Below are 24,146 nucleotides of genomic sequence, written 5' to 3'. Positions count from 1 at the left end.
AATCTCTGGAGATCTGAGAAAGGACAAATAAACATAATAATATTAGCCATAAAGTACAATTTCTACTATTCTCTACTGCATCACACAAAATTAGCGAGTATTATAACTTATACTGCTACTGCAGGAAATTCTCTTAAAAAGGCTGCTTACATTCTTTATTAATTTTTTTCAAGCCCTCATACACCAGTATCTAATAAAACATGGTTCCAGTCACTCACTTGTAGAAGCGGGACTGCATGTGTGAGCCCGCCCTGGCAGATGACACTTTGTAAGCCATGTCAGTGACTGATTTTGTAAGTTTCCCATACATGGTTCACAAGCATGACATTTACCAACTTGAGGTCTGTACTTATTTTCCCAGGCAGCCTTAAAGTGGTCAAGTGTGATGGTGACCTGAAAGGTTTTTAAAGTCATTAAGTTGATAATAATGTCAAGAATATTCCATCATGTTTTTTTCTTCTATGCAGAGAGAAAAGCAGTAGAACTTACCTACTTGACAACTTGTGTGATCTCCTTCAGAAAAGGAGGTTGGAAATCTCTGTCCATCATAAAGTCAAGAAGATTTTTGCCCAGGGCCTCAAACTCAAAGCAAATGTATCCTTGGCAGGTGAACGCCTCATAGAATTGGACTAGATTGCATTTGTCTGAGTCCAGAGATTTCAGTTTTGGCAGGCTGGCCACCTGAGGATAGATGACAGGTAATATCAGCTTGACCCACAGGAGGATTGAAGTTATTTCTTTAAATGCAGTTGATGGAAGCGCTGGACAAAGCGTCTTTCCGAAAAACAGTACCAGTCCAACTTTCCCACCTCTGTCTTAGCCCTTATTCTCATCATTTTGATCGTGACCGTCTTCATGTCGCACATCCTCTTGCACTCGGCGACTGTGCTGGAGGTGCTTTGCCCCAGGAGACAATCCACCAGGTAGATGGAGGATCTGGAGCCAAGCCAGCCTCAGATGGCTATCTGGTCATTTTGGGCAGGTTGAGTGGAAGACATGTTTGAAGGCACTAAAAGGTGTAACACCTGCTGCTGGAAGCTCAAAGCAGAGAGGAAAGCACCAAAGGATAATGATACGGCATTAAGTCATAATATACACGCTCACAATTTCAGAACCAGATCAGATATCAGACACGTAAAAGGAGATGCTCAAGGGTAAAATTTCTGACTTACAGACACCACTGTCAAACTTCCCTGGTTGACTGCAAAAACAGTGTTATTAAATCACAAGTTTCCTGTGATTTAAATATGCAAATTTAGCATAATATCATTAAAAATGCATTGATTTGCACACATTTTTAGAACAGAAATCTGAACATTAAACAAAGCCAAGTTCAAAATTCTTGCTCCACTTTATTGTCATATTAGAGTCAAAGGTTTCCACAGGGGGAATTTGTGGATATCTCTTTTTAATACTTACTTTAGTGTTAATTTAATGTGTATTTTGGATGTTTTGTGGCAATTAATACCTCACAAATTAAAGTGTTAGAGTATTTAATGACTAGTCAGGTAGTATACTTACAAAATTGAATTTAAGAGTCTTCAAGGCTCTGCAGACATCCCAGTGAGATAAATCTGCAAACTAAGGATTCTTACAAAGTGTGGCAGCAGATGTCACTGCAGTGTTTTTGGGGAGATTCTCCTCAAAATGTTAAAATAAACAGACAACGAAAAGGTTCAACATGTACAAGTAAGATGAAGGTTCAAAATTCAGAGGTGAACGGTCTGAAGACGAGAAAACTCTTGATGCGTCGTAGCTCTCTGAAGATATAAGACAAACTGGTCATCCAGCCTGGTGCAGTCTCTGAAAGTTGTACACTCTGCTCTGTGGATGCAACTCTCTGCTCAAACAGAACAGACTCATATTCATCCTCTCATTATGACATGTGATTCAAATATACACATACCGGAAATACATTTATCATGATTACCAATTTAATGGCCTCCACTTTAACATATAGTCACGGCGCATTAACCTGAGATTAAATCTTAAGGGCACTGACAGCAGCAGAAATTTCAGTTAAAGTGCAGCAGCTAAAATAGTTGCATTGTGGCTAACATGAGAGTAAAGACTGAGAAAAAATAAACGTCCTCAGAATCCTGGTAAAGTCTTTCTCTTTCAAAAATAAATTAAAAAAATACAAAAAACTGTCTGTCGCAGTCTATTGGGGGGAAAATGGCCAAAGTGGTGATCCCACTGATACTCCTATCTGTTTGGATTATGGGATGTGGATGGAAAGTCTATTATTACAAGAAAATAGTAGTTTTAATGTACTTGTATTTTTAGCTGTTTTCCAATATCTGCACCACAGATACATTTTCATGTTTGTTTCATGTTTATTCTGTGTGCAGGTTATTCTTAACATGACACTTCATAGAAAACATGCTACAGAGATGGATTGAAATGTGAAACAAAGTGAGACAGACTTCATAAAAATTACCGATGGATAATGTTATACTGACATAAAAGAGTTATGTAAATGTAAGGACATGCTATTTCTTGAAACTGCATTAATTAATCTTACAAGGGACACTTTATTGTGATAGTCTGCCTCAAGGTAATTTATTTGTAACATTTCAACAACTTATTAGTTGAGATTCAGCAGTTCAACAGTTTTGTTTTATTCTGTTGATATCCAGCAGATTAGAATATATGTGCAAATTCATGAATATTCTCTGAATAATTAAGCTGAACCTGAACTGTTTACTCAATCTCTAGACTAAAGGTTACAGCAACCTGAAAATTCAGTTATTTTAGCTGTTTCATTCTCCTCTGCATTCAGAAGCTAGCTGCTAACTGTCTTCTGTCTGATGCTACAGTGGGTTTATCAGAGCATTTTGTGTTTCTTTGGATAAACATAGCTGCCTGCTGTTTTAGAGAAGATAACCATTCTTTAATTGGCATTGTAAATCTTGCTAATGAGCTGAACTTCACATGTGGGACAAATTTGGAGTAAATGTCACACCAAACAACTTCTTATAGGCTAAATATAAACCCTGTATATCTGCCTGAAAGCTCTAAAAGGACTCAAGTTACAGCAAGTTCTAAGTGCTGATTTATGTATTTATGCTGATACCTTACAAACCACCAACGTTTAGGCCTGTTCATTTCCTAGCCTGCAGTTACTAATCGTTTAATCCACTTGGAGACAGCAGAAACAAGTTTTGAACACATTAAAATATTATCATCTTTTAATGAATATGGTGGACTTGCTTGCAAATAGTTACTTATTAACACATCCAGCACTTATGGGAGAACATTTTCTTTCATTTGGAGCCGACCCGACTACCTGAGAAATTTAAGTCTAATATTCACTCTCTTTCAGCTCTGTTTTGGGTCCAGATCAAAATATCTGACTCTTTAGCTCCTAAATGCTCACCTATGTTACCTGTTTTAGCAGAGAATGATGCTGTGAGAGCAGCGATAGTAAAGGAAAACAAACTGAGCCAGGGTTAGCTGATGACTTGGGAAACAATTCTATGTAGGTCACTCATTACAAGTGATCACTTTCACATTGTCATTTGATACCATGTTATTTAAAAAATAACAGTTAAAACCACTTTAAGGCCTCTGACATTTTAAGGCTAACTTATACTTGCATTTAGCTTGCACACTGATGTGTGTCAGCTGATGTACTCTGACATCTCGTCTTCCCCCGATTGTTTTAAATTTGAAACAACAAAATGCCTGTGACTTGAATGTTATGCTTCCCATCGAAAAAAAAATGTTTTGGAATACGTTATCTATTTGTGTGACGGCTTTTTATTTTCATGCTTAGCAAATTACATGAAAATGTAAATATCCGTTCAAGTTGGTCGTAACACATTCAGTGCAAAATAATAAAAATCAAAATATCTCATTCAGCTGCCTCATCAATGGCTTCCTTACTCACTGATTCAGCGTTAATTACCCTGATAATTACACAAATGTGCTAATGAATCAATTTGACAGTCACACATGGGAAGCCCGCTTGATTCAAGTTGACTGAAAAGGAGGAGAGAAAGAGCGGGAGAGACAAAGCAAGAATAAAAAATTAGGAAACAGAGCAAGAGTTGATCCTAAGTGTGCCTCCGCGTTTGTGCATCTCCTCCTGATGAGCCTCGGTTGTTATTATCCCATCATGCCACGGAGCCCTGACAGTTCCCTATTAGTTATTGTCCTATTGTTATGAGCCAAGGATGGTGGTAATTGGAGATTCACTGTTGATTGTTATCACGGAGCTCAGATTTTCTCTTCACTCATTCATTATTCAAGATAATGAGAAGTTTTCTCTCATTCTAAGACTTGCGAGTGCATTATCAGTCTGTTTTTTCTCCTCTGCTTTCTTTCTTACCACTGCATTATTTGGAACAAAGACGAGTTGAGGAGATTATTGTTATTGCCACTTTTTTTTTTTCAACCAACGCACGTTTGAAGCTTCGGCAGGGTGATGATTGAAAACACAGGCGTGTGAATACATTCAGATCTGAATGAAGCAGACTAAAATAATTGAATTAAAAATGATAAAGGATTCCTCATGCAGAATGACCACTGCATACCCGTCTTAATCTTTGCTCAGGTGCTGAAAAACATTCATTTTTTTGTAATAAGCATTACATCACTGAATTAGGAGATAATGTGGCATTATCAAAATTCATTTTTCTTATTTTTTTTTACCATTGTTTAATAACTTTCTCTGAGCTTTTTTGATAGCAAGGTCAGGAGGGGCATCTTAATTAATCAGCAGATCAGGTGCTCAAAGAGTCTATGCTGATGGAAGAGAAATTCACACACTCTGCACAGTATGCAGAAAATCTACACTGCATAGATCTAACTGTGTGGATATCTCTTCTATTACAAAAGTATCTCTCAAATTTAAGTTATTTATAGTACCATCATGTGGGCTCATGACAGCTACATGAATCCTGGATTAGAGAGCCTGACCTGAAGAAAGGCCAGCGAGGACAGAGCGCTCAGATATTTACTTGTAATTACAGTGAGTTAGCCTTCCCATGGTGCGCTGATGTCTGTAAGTAAGCCAACCCCCTGCTGACAAATTCAACTGACAGAGCAAATATATACTCCCTCTCATCAGTCAACCCCTTCATCCTTGGTCCAATGTCTTCTGGGACAGCAGAGGGTGGATTTTGCCTGATATTAGCCAAGGCCCAGGCCAGCGCGCTGGGGGGATTTGCAAGGGTAAACCCCTTACTTTGATGTCTCCTCAAATATCCGGGCTTGACACAGTAAAACAAGGGATAGCAGGAAATTGAGTGGACTGATCCAAAAAAGATGCCCCTTCTGACCTTGCTATCAAAAAACCACAGAGGAGGTAGTTAAACAAGGGTAAAAACAGGAAAACTGATCATAAGAATATCATATTATATCCCGAATTCAGTGATCTTGCGCTTATTACAAAAAGGGAATGTTTTTGGTGCAGGAAATTATCCATATCCACGACATATGTACAAAGATTATCAGTGCAAAACCAACAAAAACCAAGACACTGACGTTTGTGTTTTTACAGAAGTATTTCATCAATTTAAAGAAGACCCTTGCATAAAACTTGGCTGTCTCTGCAGTAGAAAGATGCAAAGATTTTTTTTAATTGATGCTACATGACCACATTCGACCCACACTGTTTTGATGCAAAGCTGGTTGAAAATCGACAAAATATTCCTTGGTGGAATGATTCACTCTATCATTGCTCACACAGCCTCTCAGAGAAAAATTCAAGTAGATAGTTCATATATCTACTAAAGTGAGATGGGGACCTGCTTAGTCCCAAATGATCTTTGCGATGAATTGTACAGTGTTGTTTTTCAGCGCAAAAAGGCAACAAAGGGAACATGGCTGCCGGACACCTGGGTAATTGGAGGAAGCTGTCAGCTTAGGCAAGACGGCGGCGTGTACGGCTGTCAGTGCGATGTGTCAGCCTCAGCGCAGTGATGAAAGTGACAAAGCTAATTGTCGCCTCGCATCTCCAAGCTCAAAGAAACTCTCGAGACCTCTGAAAAGCTTTTTCTCTCCCATTCTTTTCCCTCAGAACTTCTTTCATTGATTTTAAAAGGCCTGAGGGAGACATTTGGGTGGCACAATAAGAGAAAAGCAGTAAAACTGATGTTGACGTTATACTGGCTTCTGAATACTGGCTGGTGTAATATGTGTGACTCAGAATTAGCAAGCTATCGCGTCAGCTCATGGGAGCAATGGCACAGTAACTGCAAACTGATCGGAGAATTTACCGAAACTCACAGAAGAAACGACGCACGGGAGAATTCGAAGTGAGCCAGAGCAACATGCAACTTATAAGATACTTAATTCCCAACCCCGAAACTCAAAAGTGGATCCTCACCAGAGCACTCCATTTGATCTTACAAATGACCTTAGATGAGGATAAACCATTACGAAGTGCATTTGAGCAGAATCACATTTTAATCTGATGAGGAGGCAATCATAGAGAGCGCCTTGAGTTCATAAGATGGCAGCATATATGATTTATCTGCCTGGAAATGAAATCAATAGGTTTTTTTTTTATCTGCATCGTCAGTCAGTGATAAAGTAGAGCAGCCGTTAAGTTAATATCCCGCATTGACTTGGGACACAAACACTGAGGCCATGAACATTTTTTACAGTCCAGTCTCGAGGACGGAGGGCTAACTGGCTGCTGTAAGGGAACACTCTTGCAGGTCAGGGCAACTTGACAAGGTTTGATTAATCGCCGTGGGAAACCTGGTCGAGAACAGGAGTGACTAATGACCCGTGTATGGCTGTTGATTTAATCAATCAAGAAAAGGCTCTAACCTTGCCAATACTCGGGTGAAACACAGTCACACACTCCAGCACACACATACACTCGCTTATTTGAACCAATAGGAGAAGCCATTAAAATGTTTTGTGTGAGACTTGTTTTACGGAAACCAGAGAGAACACAGGTTGTCTAAACTACTTAAAAAAAAAACCTAGAATGGTTGCTGCCTGCCTGTGTTCTTAACTTCCTAAAAATGATTACCTTACACTCAAAATTGGCCTGTGACTTTACAAGAAAAACGTGCTCACCACATGGTAAGATAAAAAAGGCAGATGCTATTTACACCCACGTGTCCAAAGCCAACGATGCTTTTACACCTACGTGTGAATGACCAATGTGGCTATTTACACTCAGTTGGCAGCAGAACAGCATTTAAATATGACGTAAACTAACAGGTCTATTATGCTTAAGTTCATGTACACAGTGTGCATTCAGCATCTTTATACTTATTTAACACAGGAAATAACAAGCTTGCTTGAAAACAAGCAACTACGTCTTCAGATAATAAGCCAGTGTTGACTCACACAGGACACCAGTTTCCTGTGTGAAAGTTCTGTGCTTAACCCATTCATCTACCACATCTTTCTTCCTCCATGGACCATGCTTCTCTTTATATTAGCTCACCTAACTTACTTCATGTGATGCCATGGAGCCCTGACAGACTTCCCTGACTTACATTGGGAAAGAGACATCTGTAAATTAGTGGATGCATTTTTGTGAGCATCAAAACCTCAGCGAAATCTCTCATTTCACACTCCATTCAGTTCAATAACATTTGAAACTTCTGAAAGAGCCGCAAGTTTAAATTATTTGATTGCCATTCAAGCTAGCGGGCACTAAACCTCACGTCAGCCTCTCCGCCAACGCTCAGGTGCACTCGGCCATAAATCTCTAATGCACACGCTCTATGAGCCCCATAATGCAGAAGATGCAGGTACTTTCTGCTTTTGCTTCATGTGCTACCAGGCCCCCAGGAAAGCTGATTCCCCTTGCAGCAAATTTTTCCAGTGGCCATTCACAGTATTGCAGCAAAAAAATCCCCTGCAGCCCAGAAAGCATTTTGCAAATAGACCACCATTATAAAAGAGATGTCAGGATACAGATACCTTCAACTGCAGACGAGGTAAACTAGGGCTTGCTATTTTGCTATTTTTCGGCATTTACGCCAGGCAAGCAACTCCATGGGGATGAATAAGCATCACCTTCGGTCTGCTGTCTAGGTATTATAAAAGTCAAAGTTCACTACTGAGCAGCTCTCATAGGAATGCTGTATCCAGGTTTTCTTCATACATCCACGGTGTAAATTGTCAAATAAGTCATTAAAGTCCAAATGGACACTCCAAAGAAGAATGATGACCAAACAATTTATGTGTTTCATCAATTAAACCTTGTGTTTCATGAGACACAATCAACCTCGGTATAAAACATAATTTCAAGTCATTGTCTCTGCAGTCTATTAATACTTCTGCTTCAAAAAGCTGCAAGGCATTTTCCGCTGCCATTATAAACTTTGCTGCAGTGAAAATGAGAGCGAAGCTCAGTTTGGGAGGCGTGCTTTATGTCCATACTGTCACAATATACAATACATTCAATGATGAAACAAAGCCCAAACTGTTTCATGACTATATATTGAGATCAACAATGCATTATTTAGTGAGTTAACTGCTGAGATTTGGGGCTTTTATAATCTCATTTGGTCTCCTGCTGTGTTTTGAAAACACTGACAACACTGCCAATTAGAGCCTGGCCTCCTTACATGTTGTAACACTAAAAACAAAACTACAATTATGTAGTTTGTGTATATATCACCTTTTTCCCAGTGTTTTTGTTTGATCTTTTATCGAGTAGCATAGCTCATGTCTGGGCTTCATTACAGTCACCATGTTAACATGCACATTAATAATCTGCCTATACCAAGATGAAGGGAATATCAGATTACTGCACCTGCTGTGTAAACACTATAACCACATTATCCCATTGAAATCTAGGCTGTAATGTAACACAATTAAGACTTCCATTAGTTATCAATATTTCAAATTACTGTTGCATGGAATGTATTGGATTTGTTTTCCTGATTGTTTGCATGCACCACATAACAGGTCATGTCACAGGTTACTGAGTGAGGAGGGTGCACAGCAGTGTTTCTTCATCAACTGTAGCATTGCCAGCAGTGGTAGCCATATTTGCAATTTCAGTCATTCTAGAAATAAACACCAACAACTTAACATTTTCCCTCCACTTATGTTTCCTTTAGGCTACCTCTAATTATTATAGACATCACAAGTTATTAAATGAATACTTATGTTACGGAGCTAACTGAATCAACTGACAAAACTAATACTGGATTGCTAATGTAAGAAATGAAATGAAATTTTAAATATGACATTTTGACTTGTCATGGTAGGAACAGCACAGTCACAGTGTCACTGTTATCAAATGTTAGCATGATGGCTCTGTTCTATTCCCAGTAAGCCGAGACAGTGTGACAGGGAGTCAGCATTAGGGGAGCCAGCCATGGAAACTGCTTTGTGCAACACGTCCAGTGTGAACCTTGCATAATGACATAATGACCTGGATCGAAAATATGATTCACTGAACAATCATCCAATATCATCGATGCAAAGTGAAAACATTGTGACATGTCAAATGTGATAAAGGCCAATGGGATAAAGTCAACATATCTGTCGTGACACAAAATGTTGTTTTCTAACAATGTTGAATCTACATTTTTAAGTTACATTTCACAAAATAACAGTATATTGTACCACAGGTTTAGTAAAATATTCCACTAGGCCATGTAAAACTGCAAGATATGCTACATATTGCAATGCTACAGTGATTTCTTGTTTAGTTGACTGATCTTCAGCAGATAACACATTACTAAAATCTACTTGCTTAAGACAGATATAATGGTCTAACTTCATTTTGTAATTCACTTGCTTGAAACAAGCGTGTTACTTGAAACTTTGAAAGGAATTTACTCAAAAACCTACCAATGGGTTTACAAATTACTAGTGCAAACCAGTCCTGGTGAAATAGTGTCACTTTAGACCATGTCCACATGTCAACATACTGACAAGGACATTGATCTCTCTGTTTTACTTGTTCCAGTAAAATATGACAGTGTTAGTGGGCAGGTGATCAGTAAATACGCAAAGCAAATATCTGATGTCGAGCACAAAAGCATACTTACACAAATGATTCAATGCTTCTGCTATGCTGTATGGTGAAATATTAAACTTCCACCCCAACAAGTGGAAGCAGATATCTCAACCTAGATATGAGGAGCTGCACCAGGGAAACACTGGTTATATAAAGTGTTGATGCTTATTACCTCCAGAGGCTAACTGTGCATGATTACCAAATGGATTCTGGGCTTGGGCCGTTCAATAAATACTCTGATGGAAAGTAGGTTTTATATTTTATTCCAAAACCTTCAAAATAAGTTTCAAGTTCAAGAAAGTAGAATAAGCTTAGACACAATGCAAAGCATCATATACAGACGGATAAAATACATTTTATATATTGCAGACAAGCCATGGTGGGTCTTACATATGTACAGTATGTATGTAAACTTTTATGTACAATCTTTTTTACATATACAAAAAGCCTTGTTTCTATTTTTCTTTGTATATATTTATATATATATATATATTAATATATATAGGGATTTTTCATATACTCCCCACTAGCATTTGTACTACAATAATGAAAAAGAAAAACATTTACATATATGTCAATCCATTTTTTCTTTTTATATTACAAATGTATTTCCATAAAAATATATCTCTGTACAAAAAAAGGTTTTTTTATTCGTGAACATATTCTCTTTTCATAGAGACACTTTCCCTCTATAGTTGCTCTCTGTAGTTACACACAGTCTGCTCAAGTCCATGTTTGTCCGTTTCTTTACAGGTAACCCTTTTGGTGTACAGCAAGACAGTGATGCTGAATCTCTGTCTTTTACTGTTTTGTTGTTTTGTTGAGGCGTTCAAGGGCCATGTTGATCTCGCTTAGGCGTTATGGGTTGTCATGAGTTTTAGCCTCATTTAGAGGCTAGTTTAGAGATCCACTGGGCTGGTGTGAAATAACATCACGGGAAAGAAAAAAAACAAGGGACCTTGTAATAACTCTGTTGCCATGACAAAAATACAGGAATGTAAAGTCTCTGGTAATAAAAAGCATCTCTTTGTAAATATTTTGCTATGTTATACTCTAGATAAATTGGACATTCTGTTTTTATCCCAAGGATGACACATTGTGGCAACACATTTTTTCCATTACTGAACACAAACAGAGGAGCAGTTGTGGGATTGCAGATATTGAACACAGTATAGATAAATTCTGATGCACTCAGTGAAATGAAATACATTCAGTAGTTTTTCCAGTAATAACTCCAGTGATCTGACTTCAAATCATAGATCTAGCAGTACCCTCTTATCTCTATTTAAAGAATAAAATTCATTTAAGCTCCCAAACTTTCCAGAATACATCTCCTCTCCTCCGTGCTCGAGTCCACTAGACACACTGAAATGGGCTGAATGGTGAAGGCAAATTGCATGGAACGGGCCTGAAAATACACAGCAGTAAGTGTGGTTTTTGTCGTCGATATGCGGTGACAATGGAAGATGGGAGATAGCAGAAATGTCACACAGCATGATAGATGGATTGCTTAGTTTTTTCAATACTGTGGCCGGTGCTGAAAAGTGAGAGCACTAGCTGCAGAAAGAAACTGGAAGCTTTTGGTTTAGTCCCTGACTGTGAGAAAATTCAGTGAACTCGATGGGAACTCAAAGACCATAGCTGTTTCATTATAGAGGAGATGGTGAGCAGGAGAGAACTCAGAGCTGTGTCTGGCTGATAACGAAAATGAACCTTGGATGATCAGAGTTTCTGTCTTAAAATATGCAAAGAGAAACCAGGAAGTACCCGGCCACTATCAAGAAGGAGTCTCTTCAAACTCTTATAGCACGGCTCCATCCAGAACTCACTGATCTTCATTTTCACATAACTGCACTGCACTTTCTTTGAGAACTTTTGGGGGCTAACCCAGATGGGTTAAAAAGAAAGCATTTCTATAGATGTAGCACCCATTAAGTAAAAACTCCCAATTCTGCAAAATTACCAGCATGAATTTTTGAAAATGTCTCCTTCCCCATTAAAAACTTTTCAAACTAGTAGGACTAAACGAAGCAACATCGAGAACTGATTGAAAACAATAATTGGAGGGCGTCCGGTGGATCAGTGGATAATGCAGGTGCCCCATATATGAAGGCAGCGTCCTTGCCTTGCCGCGGGTTTGATTCCAGCTTGCGGCCCTTTGCTGCACGTCATCCCCTCTCTCTCCCCCTTTCACGCTATCAATCTTCTGTCCTATCCAATAAAGGCAAACTGCCCAAAAAGTATTTTTAAAAAAAAAAAACAACAATAATTGGAATACTGTAATTTTGCCTAATTCTAATTTGGCTGAATTTGAAAAACTCTCTTTGGTTGAACAGGTAAATTTTTATACTCTCAAAAACACACACAACACTCACCCAAACAGTAGGCAAGCACAAATCCATTATTCCTTGCACACTGAAATACAGTACAATGAGCTCATTGCTCTTTTAGGAAAAGCAAAAAAAGGGGCTAAATTTAATGTGACATAATCCTGACAAGCTCAGTTTTCCCTGTGAGAGGTGCAAAGAGCTCCCAGTTTCTTTAGTAGGCATGTGTCTATGTTAAATAGCATAGGCCTAACAACAAAAACTAAAACAAGAGCTCAAATATCAGACATGAAAACATTATAATCGCCCCAGTCTTAGTAAAGAAATTATGTTTGAACTCCTTAACACAAAAACAGAGCCACTCGAGCTGGTTCATCATATCATGGGGTTTTGCCAAGGCACTATAATGAACATAAAGTGCTTATTGGAGACTGGAGGAGGTTAAAAAAACAACAACACAAACATGAAAAATGTATGGCCCTTTAAAACCATTTTTGAACTTCTTGAGATGGAGCCCTTGTTGGTGAAAACAATCATAGATGTGTGAGCTTATGCTCCTGTATTATGTTTGTCCAAATCGACAGTCTTAATCTAGTCAAATAGGATCCGTTCCATCAAGGGAATGGGGGGGCATCATGTCCTATTGCACCAGCTAATCACATTTGTTTCCTTAATACTCAACGCAGCTTAATAAAGTGTTCGGGTAAAGTGTGCTAAACACTGCCATGGGAGGAATGAATGAAGAGGGAAAGACCACTTCAAAGAGGCCTTAACGAAAACTAACTGGAATGTAATGAAGCTATTGACTTTGCTGAGATATTAGGAGCAATTTCAGAACAAAAAAATAAATAAATGAAATGCACAATGCAACAGCCACATAAAACTATGAGAACCGAGTAACAATGCCTTCAAGATAATGCCAGTGCAACTGCTCCTCTCCCCATGAAATCTCTGGGGTAATTCAATCGTTTCCTTTTCCATCAATTCACGACCAGAGCAGGCAAGGGGCAATATTCTATCTGTACTGTCGAGATAAGCGAGAGCTTTAAAAGTAATAAAATTGTAAAAGCAATTACCGACCCACAGCGAAACTAATTGAAGGAACAATACAGTGATTGGTTTCAAAGGCCTGGATTTCTGAGGGAAATTATCTACTGTAGGTGACTTTGAAGACTTCATTAAAAAACCTGTTGGTTTAAAGGTTGATTTTGACTGTAAATACATATATAATGTACACGCTAATGCACCAAAACAAATCCATGCAAGTCAAATTTTCCTCCTAAGTTCTAAAAAAGAAAAAGTACATAGTAAATCAAAGAGCCATGGATGTTTCAGACTGCTTTTTTTTTGTCAGACACGACATAATTGAGGGTCTGTCCTGTCAATGATAATGGTGAGGTGAATTCAGGATTCGATATGGGTTCGACAATGAAGCAAGGCTAAATTAGAGCAAATTGCATGTAATGGCTCAATTTGCTGAAGTGAAATTCGAGCACTATTCACCCTACTCAGCATCCACAGGATACACAGGTATGGGGATAGTAAGTGGTAAGTAGCCGGGAGCAGGGGGTTTGAAATCCAGTATTCCTACGACTCATACACATTTTACACACACATTATAGGGGTCACAAAAGCATTAATATTTTAAATCCTGTCTTCTCATCAGGCATGTCATTGACCAGCCAAGGCAGCACCCTGCTGTTATAGCTGATGACAGCTCCCTCCTGAATCTCACTTTCACAGCAGTATTTTCGGTATATCACTCCTCGGTTGCCACAGATTTGAGGAGCGTTAGCATTCAAGGCATGAACACTTTTTTTCTTGATCACATTTATCATTTCCAATTTAATGCATGGGAGTAATCAGTATGCCAGCAGCTCCCCTGCTGTCACAGCTCTGAAGAAGCCTTTTGCAACATTTCCATGACGAGCATAGACAAAACAAAAGCAACGCTACTGCATTTTTAAAAAAAGATGGAGCTGTCAGAAGTTAACTTTGAGGAAAAGGCCTGAATGTAATCCAGAAAGAACACATCACTGACTCATCCATTCTTCAGACTCGAGCGCCTTCAGTTGAACATTTTCGAGGGAGTTCAAACATGACCACACTTTGATCTTTCGCTTTCCTAAGGCCAAGTTTAGGGAGCTCATACTGCAACTTGATCTCGAAGTAAAATACAGTACGAACCACCTTCAAGCTGTAGAAACGTGTGATCCAGGATTAAAAAGAAAGCCAAAAGCGGAGAATTTGACATCAGACTTGGAGAACAAAAATGCGCCATTGTTGGTGCTACAGCTTTGTTCAGGTTTTTGAAAATGAAGGAGGTAAAAAAAAAAAAGAAAAAAGATGTGGTCCCAAGGCATTAATATATCCGTGGAAATATACTGCATCACAGTAGCCATCCCTGCTTTGACCCAGCCAATGTCTTTTTCTCCTCAAGTGCCTCAGAGCGACGGCGGCAGGAAAGTCGTAACTGATGCTCATGTGAAGCAAATTCGAGTATTGCCTCTTGTTTGACATTTGATGTTGGTGCATCAGTTAGAGAGGTGGCTTGGTCTATCCACATGTTCTTTTCAGTCTCTCCCAGACACAAAAATGTAAAGTGATTGCACAGAATTTCTAGAAACAAAGAGAAAGCGGATGAAAGTTGGAACTAAAGACTGCCTTTAGTTTTCTCAGTGGATCTTTACATTGTCTGCATTTGTTCTGGATTGCCTTTTATTTTCTTGATGTCCACACATCCAAGTAAGGTGATAATCCTAAAACCAATCCTCAGAATTCCTTAAAATAAAGCAAATGTGAAGACATTTTGTCAACTTATCTGTCATGTGTTGAATGGTGAAATCTTTGGGGCCAAAACAGACAGGAGATATTTTGGGTAGATTGAAGAAGCAGCCACCAACAATGTGTGCAGAGATACACACACATGCACACGCTTTCTCTCACTCACATTTACACATAAATTCTCCGTACAACCTCACTAAGTGCTTTTTTTCAGCGGCCCTAGCTACTTTTTCACCCCTGCTCTGGACGAAGCTGCCTCAGCAAGCAGAATGTCATCCCTGCTTCAAAAAAAGAAAGAGAGACAAGCTGAAAATGTAATCATATAATGTGTGTCTCCAACATGGTCTTCGAAACTTACTGAATTTTTAATTCATCCTCAGCCAGAGACTTGGGGCCACTGATGAAACCTTTCAACAGCCTCAGGAGCAGACGGTTGGGGAAAAACAGGGTTCCCAATTACTCATCACAGAAAGCAAGCAGCGTATAAAAAGAAAACAAAAAAAGCAAATGAAAACAGAGAGAAGAGTGAATCGAAACAGTCCAGAGTGTCTCTCTGTGACTCACACAGGCCAACACGGAGCTGTCCGCCATACAGTTAACTTGCACAGAGATCTCTGTTAGCTACAGGTCAATTTCTTGACTTAAAGTTGACCATAAAATTCCCTTTGGGTTTAGGCGGAGGGCGGTGAGAAAAGTCATCACAGCATTGCTTCCAGCATTACTCCTGCCTGCTGCAGTTTCAGGTGGAAGCTTTTCCTCAAAATATGGAAAATGATCAAGAAACCATGTAAAGTTACAAAAAGCATTTTGTTGGCATTTGTTACAGTCATTGTTGTCTTCACATGGTTTCTTTTTTTTTTCTCGTCTCCTGCAGGTAGGAGCTTTTGCCACTGGAGATGTTTCTTGAATGTATTTCAGCGAATAAAATAATCTTTGTCTTGCCCTCTGCTCAAGGAACTATGGATGTCCTCTGTTGGCAGGCAAGCGAAGATGTGGTGCACTTCTCCTCCCCTAACTGAATCAAGGATGAATGCATGGATGTAAGGGGTGAAAGGTGTGTTGGAAAGGGACAAGAGATGGTAAACAAAAGGCAGGGAAAAGAGGAATGAAAGAAAATACGCATGGAAAAGCAAAAAGAAAGATGGTTAAAGGGGAAACAAAGAAAACAAGGTGAGCAAAAACCGAAAAAATGGAGATAAAGATAAGTGAAATCACAGAGGAGACAAGATAAAAGCATTTATGTAATATTTTCTTCAGAGTTTAGATAAAAACAAATACATATTCTCTATATACAGCAGAAAAAAACTCAAATTTTCTGTCTTCATAAAATTCTTGAGGGATGGTGTAAAATGTTTCGTTTGGATTCTGAGAACCTGCGTCTTGTTGCCTCAGCAGTTTTGATGCCTTGGGTGTGTGATTAGCTCAAGCCGGCTAAAGGGTGATAACTTCATCTACTTTCAGAGGAATGTGAATCCAAAGAAGCCTAAAAATCTACGTCCTTTCTTAGTCAAAAAGCCTGATGACCTGCTAGCGTTTGATTCTTACCTCTGGAGGAAGCGGTTGCTATACAGCTGTGCACACTGTGCTGACTGTGAACTCTGTCTCGTTGGCCATGATGTCAGTGGGTTGGATGTTGCGGTCATACATAGGATTCTCAAATGTAGCTCGTCCATTAGTGTTCTCATGGCCCACGTACCCATTGAAGGGGACTTTGGGTCTTCTTCTGAAATGACATATATAAATATGATAAACAATGAGATCAGTTCACATCAGGGGTGAACAAAGAATACCATGTATACAGTAGAGATATGTGGAATAGGACTGCAACTAATGAATATTTTCAGTATTTGTTAATCTATTAGTTTGTTTGCTCTTTCAATTAACTGATGAATTTTTTAGTTTATAAAATATCTGCAAATAGTGAAAAACCATGATGTAACATCTTTAAATAATTAAGCAGTCCCTCCAGGATTTCATGGGCAGTTATTGGGATTGTTGTAGCCTGAAATGACTCATGTTAAGCAGCTTTTCTAAATAGTTGAAAAGCATGTTGCAATGTTTATAGATGGGTTTTTTCTCAAAAATAGTTGTGATGCTGTCACGAATTCAGAGCTTATTACTATGAGCATTCAGTGTTTCCCACAGAAATAAATTAAATTTGTGATTGTGTGTGTGTGTGTGTGTGTGTGTGTGTGTGTGGGGGGGGTAGCGACAGATGATCGCTGTCAATCAAAAGCAGCGTTGACAGACCATCCTAATGAGCCGCACTCCTGCTCTCTTTGCCCAGTGATCACGAGCTAACACTGCACAACATAATCTTATCCTTACTCATTATATTGTGCCGCTTAGTCTAACTCCCCGCAGCAGTGGTTAACATCCCACACTAGGCTGTTAATTTCCCACCAACAACGGAACAGATCGACTCTACCATTAAAACCTGTTAATAACCACTAGGTAACGTTAAGTAACGTTGTGACGCTAACAATTCGCCCTGTCACTGTGTGTGCCACTCTGTCTCAGGCACAGACCTCCAGTCCTGCAGCAGAAGTCTCACAATAAACAAAGAGAGGGGCTGAGTGTATCAATACACTGCACACAGCTCTACAATGAAATCAGATTTGACCAATATTAAATGATCAAATTTGCAATAAAGTTGCTGTGATCTGACAAAATTGCAAGGTTGTGCAGAATGCGTAGGGATTGGCTGAATTTGCGTGACTATTGTGATTGCAACATCATTGCATCGTCTAGTTTTGCCTGACAAACAGTACGAAACTCAAAAATACTAAATTAGAAATGACATAAAACAACTAAAAGATCAGAAAATAAACCCATCTGACAAGCTAGAAAGGGGCAAATTAAACCTTGAATAAATATACTTCCTTGTAAATATCAGCACAAGTTATAGTATGTTGCTTGCAGATGATGAGTATTGTAACATATATCAATGGTGTGAACCTTACCTGTGTTTGTAGAGGTACAGAGCGAAGCCTGCAATGATCATGGCTATAAAAGGCACTAGAATGGCTGCCGCCACTGAACTGCTGTTTGATGCAAAGTTGTAGCCTGGGTTGTCTCTGCTGGGATCTAAACTCTCTGGAGGAAAAAGAGAAAAGACATCGAGCCCTTGCTTTAGTGTCACTTCAGTGCAATAGGACTCCAGCAGTAGACATTATAATTAAATCCCATAAATACCACAATTAAAAGAAACAAAAGGGAAATTATCCTCCTCACCTTCTGCCAAGAAGTTGTGATAAAAGTTTAGGGCAAATAAACAGAAACAGCAGAAGAGTGAAATTAAAGGAAGTGTAATAGCTGAGGAGGGCTGCCAGGAACGCGGGCTGCCACTTATACATAATAGACTGAGCAGATAAGTGACTTTTTTTTTCTTTATTACCCCCTCCCCCCCCAACAAACGTCAAATTCCATTATTCTAACAATGACTCTTAATTATTGACATCAAAGGCCGACAGCTATTAAGTCATTTCAGATTCATCCTCTAATTTATGGAGGTGTGTGTCTCTGCTATAGCAACAGTGAGGGGAGTGACAGCCCACCTGTTTGCCACAGAAAGCCAAAAAAGCTCCAATAAAGGACGAGTGACAAACAAGAAGGAATTCAATTAGTGGGTTCTGTGCTGTTTGCCAATCAACCCCCTGCTGCATGAGTGCGAGCACGCAAACAGATGCACAAACACACTCGCAGTTACACCACTGAGTTAAAACAAAACTGGAAAACCTCAACAAATTGAGTAGGATTATTTCCAAGACGTCAAATCCCCCCTCCCATCGAGTTTCTCATACACACTTAAACACACAGACACATGAACGCCTTGGCACCAGCCCCAGCCCTCTGTATTAATAAAGAGCTGTTTGCTCAATCAGTGTGTTGTGGCAGAGGGGGGTGGAGGGGGAGGAGGGTCTGCACCTGCTGTTCAAGCACCTCTCTCATTACAGCAGATTTTCACATCCACTTTCGCTATACTCACATAACTTTCAGTGCGTATCAACACACTTTATCTGTGTTAACACCAATTCCAACTTGGTCAATTCCATATCTGATCTATTTTTATACCTACACTTCTGCTCTCCAGTCTGTCTTGCAGCCAATATGGAAGCCACTCCAATCTGGGCTTTCTAAAAGCTGCTAAATTCCTGTGAAATCTGTCACCCTTGCCAGCATTAGTGAAAAAAAAAAAAAACAGCAAAAGCAGCAGTATGAGCATTATCTGCTCAACTGTTTGCATGGATACAATCTATGTCACCTATGGAATAGAGGATAAAAAGTCAAAAAGTAGATTATAGCTTAATTTAAATTTAACTTTAGTAATATCTCACATAAACATGACAGATTTTTCCATTTTCCTTCATGTATAACATGCCAACCTGAACACAGTGTGCCACAGGGACTTAGTGAGGGTCCAAGGCTGTCAAGGCTACATGAAAAATGACATTTTTAATTAACCATCACTGATGGCTGACGAAGGCTTTCATACACATGAGTACATATTCAATCTAATGAATATTAGAGTACTCCACAAGCTTGTGTGTCCACTTAGGAGTGAGATTAAGTTTGGGATCTCAGTGAAAAACTATAGATTGATGGGGTGCCCGGTAGATCAGTTGGTAAAGTGGGCACCCCATGTACAGAGGCTTTGTCCTCACTGCAGCAGCTGCAGGTTCAGGTGCAAATCTGGCCCTTTGCTGCATATCATCCCCTCCTCTCCACCTTTCATGCCTAAATTGTCCTCACAAATAAGAACAAAAAGAACAACAAAAAGGAAAAAGAAAAGCTATAGACTGATGATAAAGATGGAGAAGACAGGACCTCAGTGCATCATGGTATTATTTTGCAGATTTGCAGCTAATGTTTTACACAGATCAATTAGCATGTTTTCTCCAGTTAAAATTACCATGGATGTTTTTAACTGGATTGTAACAGTGGGTGGCAGCAGTAAACCAATGTTGTGAACTGACAAAAAATATACAAAAACAATCAAATCCTTTTATATTTTTTTGTCAAAATTCCAGAGTTTAAAATGTACCAAATAAATGCATATCAACATAGGAAGATTAAACCTATAGAACATATTCTATACGTGTCATATATCATGTCTCTCCTCCATGTGTGCCCTATTTATTTCAAACAGAAGAGTGGGCAGTGTTTGCAGTTGCAGGTGCATCAAACCATGAGGCTAAAAAAAGAAATCACACACACACAACTGCCTGACTGCAGCAGCCATTCACATCCATAGAGTCAGGGTGTAAGGATTTGCTGGATACAGACAGTAGCAAAGAGGATCATATGGGTGGGATTTCTAGGTCACAAACATGAAGCAGAATATATGGATAGCTGCAGCCTTTTGAAAAAAAAAAAAAAAGTTCTGTATCTATGACAGCATAGCTGCAGTCGCTGAAGGAACCAAAGATCGACATGCAGCAAAGAATGGGTAATATTTAATGAATCAAAACTGTGAGATGTGGGGTTACTTGATATGGCACAGACTCCATTGGCATCAACACACATAATCGCAAACTCCTGAGGGACAGATTTTGCATAGCTGCAGTGTTTGTGATTGTAGTGTGGTGTGCCATTTTCTGAGTATTAATTCATGTTTGTGAGCAGCTTCTTTATGCTGGATTCACTGCCGCATTCTCCAAACGCATTTCCACATTTGTAAAAGTCAATAAATGATAAATCCTACAGAGGATATGACATGCTGAGAAACACCTTGCACCTTATGGACGCTACACATTTTTTAAGTGAAAGATTTCTGTGATAGAAATCTAGACAGGGAAAAAAAACCCACAGGCATACAGTTTTCCTCCCAGGAGACCACTTGGTCACACTGGTTTCTATGACCGAATGGACAGCTCACTCACCCAGTCTCTGGAGACCAAATTGGCCAAAGCCTTTTCCTCTGACAAATCCCTGGTACACAAAGGAGTTGGATGAAGAGATGTAGGACACCTAGGGAGAGAGAGGAATGGAAGACAGACACTTTATGTGTCACATCCAGGCTTTACAAAGGAGAGTATCATCAAAGTGTCAGCGGCTGGTGCACGCGGAAAATGAAATATCATGTCAAAGGAGCTGAGAGGCGCTCTTATAGCTGACATTTAATATGACGTTTTTCTGCTCAAGAGCACAAACATAAACACACTCAGCCACGCTTCTCACACACAAGCATGTTTCACAAGAGGAATACTCCACTCTGCTCAGCATGCTCGTACGCAAACACTCAAGTGCAGTGAGGCTTAGGAGACATGCGCATAAAAACCCACACGGTGGCACACACACATATACTGTGACCTGCTTTTTTAATTATATCTGGAGTGGGTGTGAATTAGAGGTGCCTGCGGTTGGTGGATAATGTGGGGGAGAGGAGTGGAGGGGGTCTGTCGAGTCCTGATTACCAGGCAATGATTTAACTGACATTTTAATTAAAGAGAAAACTCTTGGTGGGCCCTCCATCTCCCCAGAGTGACAAGGTTAGTGTGTACGTGTGCTCGTGCATATTTCACAATAAAGGGGTGTGTGTAAGTGATGTTACATATTTGCAGTTACAAAGAGCTGCTGTATTGAACCTGACTCGGGACTTGAACTTACATGTCCGTCTAGGGCCCAGTTGTCAATTTTGAACTTGTTGACAAAGATCTCCACAGGGCCTCTGATCTGGTGGACCTGCAGCAGCAGCTGAGCTTCCTCCTTCTTGTATGTACCTACAAGACAAAAAGGGTCGAAAGTTATTTGGCGCAACAGTCCCACTCAGACTAACTGAAAATGATTCTGTTATGTGGATATGTGACACTAGCAGCCCTGCTTTGTTACCTATAGTGGAAAGTATTACTTAGTCTTGAGTGAAACTCAAAAGTACAACTTCTGTGGCAATACAGGTGCAGAAATTCAAGACATCTAGATCATGTTAATTTATTTGTCTATGGACTAAATATAAAGATGACACATCCCTACTTCCTTCACCATGGACAACATTTCGAAACTTTTCCAAGACTTTTTAAGGACCAAAAATATTTATTTTTTTGCCCCACTTGTCTTGCATTTTTCAAACTGGAAAATGAATAAATGTATGTGATGGTAAACAAAATGCCCCCCCCACACACACAGCAATGTTACATTGATAGTTTCAGTAATTAAATTTGTCATTACACACAAAAACTGCATGACTTTTCCAAAACTTTCAATGGTTTTTACTAATTCCATGACTTTTCTAGGCTTTTCATGTACGTGGGGACCCTGGCTGCCATCTTGCGGTGGTGACATCATTTGGAGCTAAAGTCTACACACCAGTAATCAAGGCTATTCAAAGGCGGCTGGGACATGCTATTTGACCCCCCGGGAGCTATAGGGTATGACGCATGGCATAAGTGGTACCCTTGGAAGGATGGCGCTCAATACATTATAGAATGTTTTTATAAAGAAAACATTTTGGTTTTGGTCTTTTTATAAGGATGTCTACAATAAAGGCAGAATTGTAATTCTTATCCATATCTTTCTAAGTGTATACCGACCCAAGGCCGACTGCGAACGCCTCAGTGAAATGAATCAATCATTCCTCGTGTTCTATGATTGTGCGCCAGCTATTGAGCCTTTTCAGAAAGCGCAGACCAGATTTTACTTCGCATGTGCTTTACCCCAATGATATGACACAATCTGATGCTATGACTTCACCTCTTTTCACCTCCTTGGTAGAAGTAAGGAATTTGAGCCGTGGTATTGAGTTCAAGCTCGTCCAACCCAATCATAAGCAGTGCCATTGATCGCAAGCACACTGACAGATACGGCTGTCAATCATGACGTCACACCAGCTTTTTATGGCATTAAATGACTAATTAAAAAAACTTACTTCACGTGACAGAAATCATCAATGTTCACTTGACATATACTTTGATCTTTAAGTTTGGCCTATGTTCCATCAGCTAACATTGAAGGGTGCGGAGTTCACAGCCTATGCTGAAGCTAGCCTCAATGGATCGATTGAGATGTTTTACTTTCACTTTTAGGGAACTACCATGTTGTCCATGTTTATATACAGTTATTGGTTTAATTGTACACAGTCACAAATCCGTGACTGTATTTCACCTTGTGGCTGCTCCATGTTTGCTAACTTCAGTAAAACTTTGCTAATGACTATCACAGAGGATAACCAAAGACTTAAATCTATTACATGACAATTTGTCAGTTGCTGGAATGAACCTTGTGGACTTACAAAGTAAAATGAAAGGATGATGCATGATACCAAAATGTATAATAAATGTATTGTATCCTATTTAACTTCTTTATTTACTAAATTAGTAATATGTCACCCAGTTCAGTAGTGTGGTTCATTGATGTGTCTTTGAGATCTTTGGACGAGTTTTTTGGACAAGAGTGAAGCTCTGTGGCACAGAGGAAAAGATAGGCTTTGTCTACAAATGGAATACTTGTTAGGATTCATCCCATGTTGGTTTTGGTCTTTTCATCCACATTTAGACAACTGTCGAGTATCATGGGACGTATCTTTTAAACAAAAAAATGTACTAAAGCAGCATCTGCAGAATCTGTATTTGTGAGACACAATAACAATAACAAGTTATTAAAGGCTTGTGAAAACGCTGAATTGTTTATCTGAGACTATTGTTTTATTCATAGAACATATTTTGGGGGAAAATTTGATGTGCAGATTCATACTGAATGATTTTACAATATTGTTATGTAAGTTGTATTTTGTGTGAACACAACAATAATCTAAAAGTCTGAACCAGCCATGTTACTTTCACGGGATAGTGAGGCAATTTGTAGCTGCAGAAAATAATTTTCACTGCACTGTGATAAAGATTGATGGCACCCAGGTACAGAGGAGTGAAGTGTCCAAGCCGTTACAGATGCAAATTTGTGTCTTAATGATCACAGCTGCAGAGTGATTATGCCACAGGGAAAAAAAAACTAAAATGTCTGCTGTTCTATAACAGCAGCAATGATCTACTCCATGCAGGGACCGCACTGTTTTCTTGTTCTTGTCCTCACTGGAATTTATCTGACACTGTCTGTTTGGATGAAACCCAACACAGTGGGTCTCTGGTATG

General features: G+C 39.3%; 1 protein-coding gene across 1 annotated transcript in view; it reads right to left on the bottom strand.

The window, feature by feature from the left end:
* Positions 1-15,742: 15,742 nt before the first annotated feature.
* Positions 15,743-24,146, bottom strand: part of csmd2 (CUB and Sushi multiple domains 2) — a 285,801-nt gene continuing 277,397 nt past the window's right edge. The window contains exons 68-72 of the mRNA XM_042506230.1: positions 21,673-21,785; positions 20,946-21,033; positions 18,027-18,159; positions 16,609-16,786; positions 15,743-16,078 (exon numbers count right to left, since the gene is read on the bottom strand). Coding sequence (XP_042362164.1) covers positions 16,627-16,786; positions 18,027-18,159; positions 20,946-21,033; positions 21,673-21,785 — 494 coding nt within the window. The 3' untranslated portion in view covers positions 15,743-16,078; positions 16,609-16,626. The remainder of the gene's footprint in view (positions 16,079-16,608; positions 16,787-18,026; positions 18,160-20,945; positions 21,034-21,672; positions 21,786-24,146) is intronic.

Source organism: Plectropomus leopardus, chromosome 18 (genome assembly GCF_008729295.1).
Source record: "Plectropomus leopardus isolate mb chromosome 18, YSFRI_Pleo_2.0, whole genome shotgun sequence".
In the NCBI taxonomy this organism is placed as follows: Eukaryota; Metazoa; Chordata; class Actinopteri; order Perciformes; family Serranidae; genus Plectropomus; species Plectropomus leopardus.
Note: the sequence above shows the minus strand (reverse complement) of the source record. Positions and strands in the feature narration are given on the sequence as shown.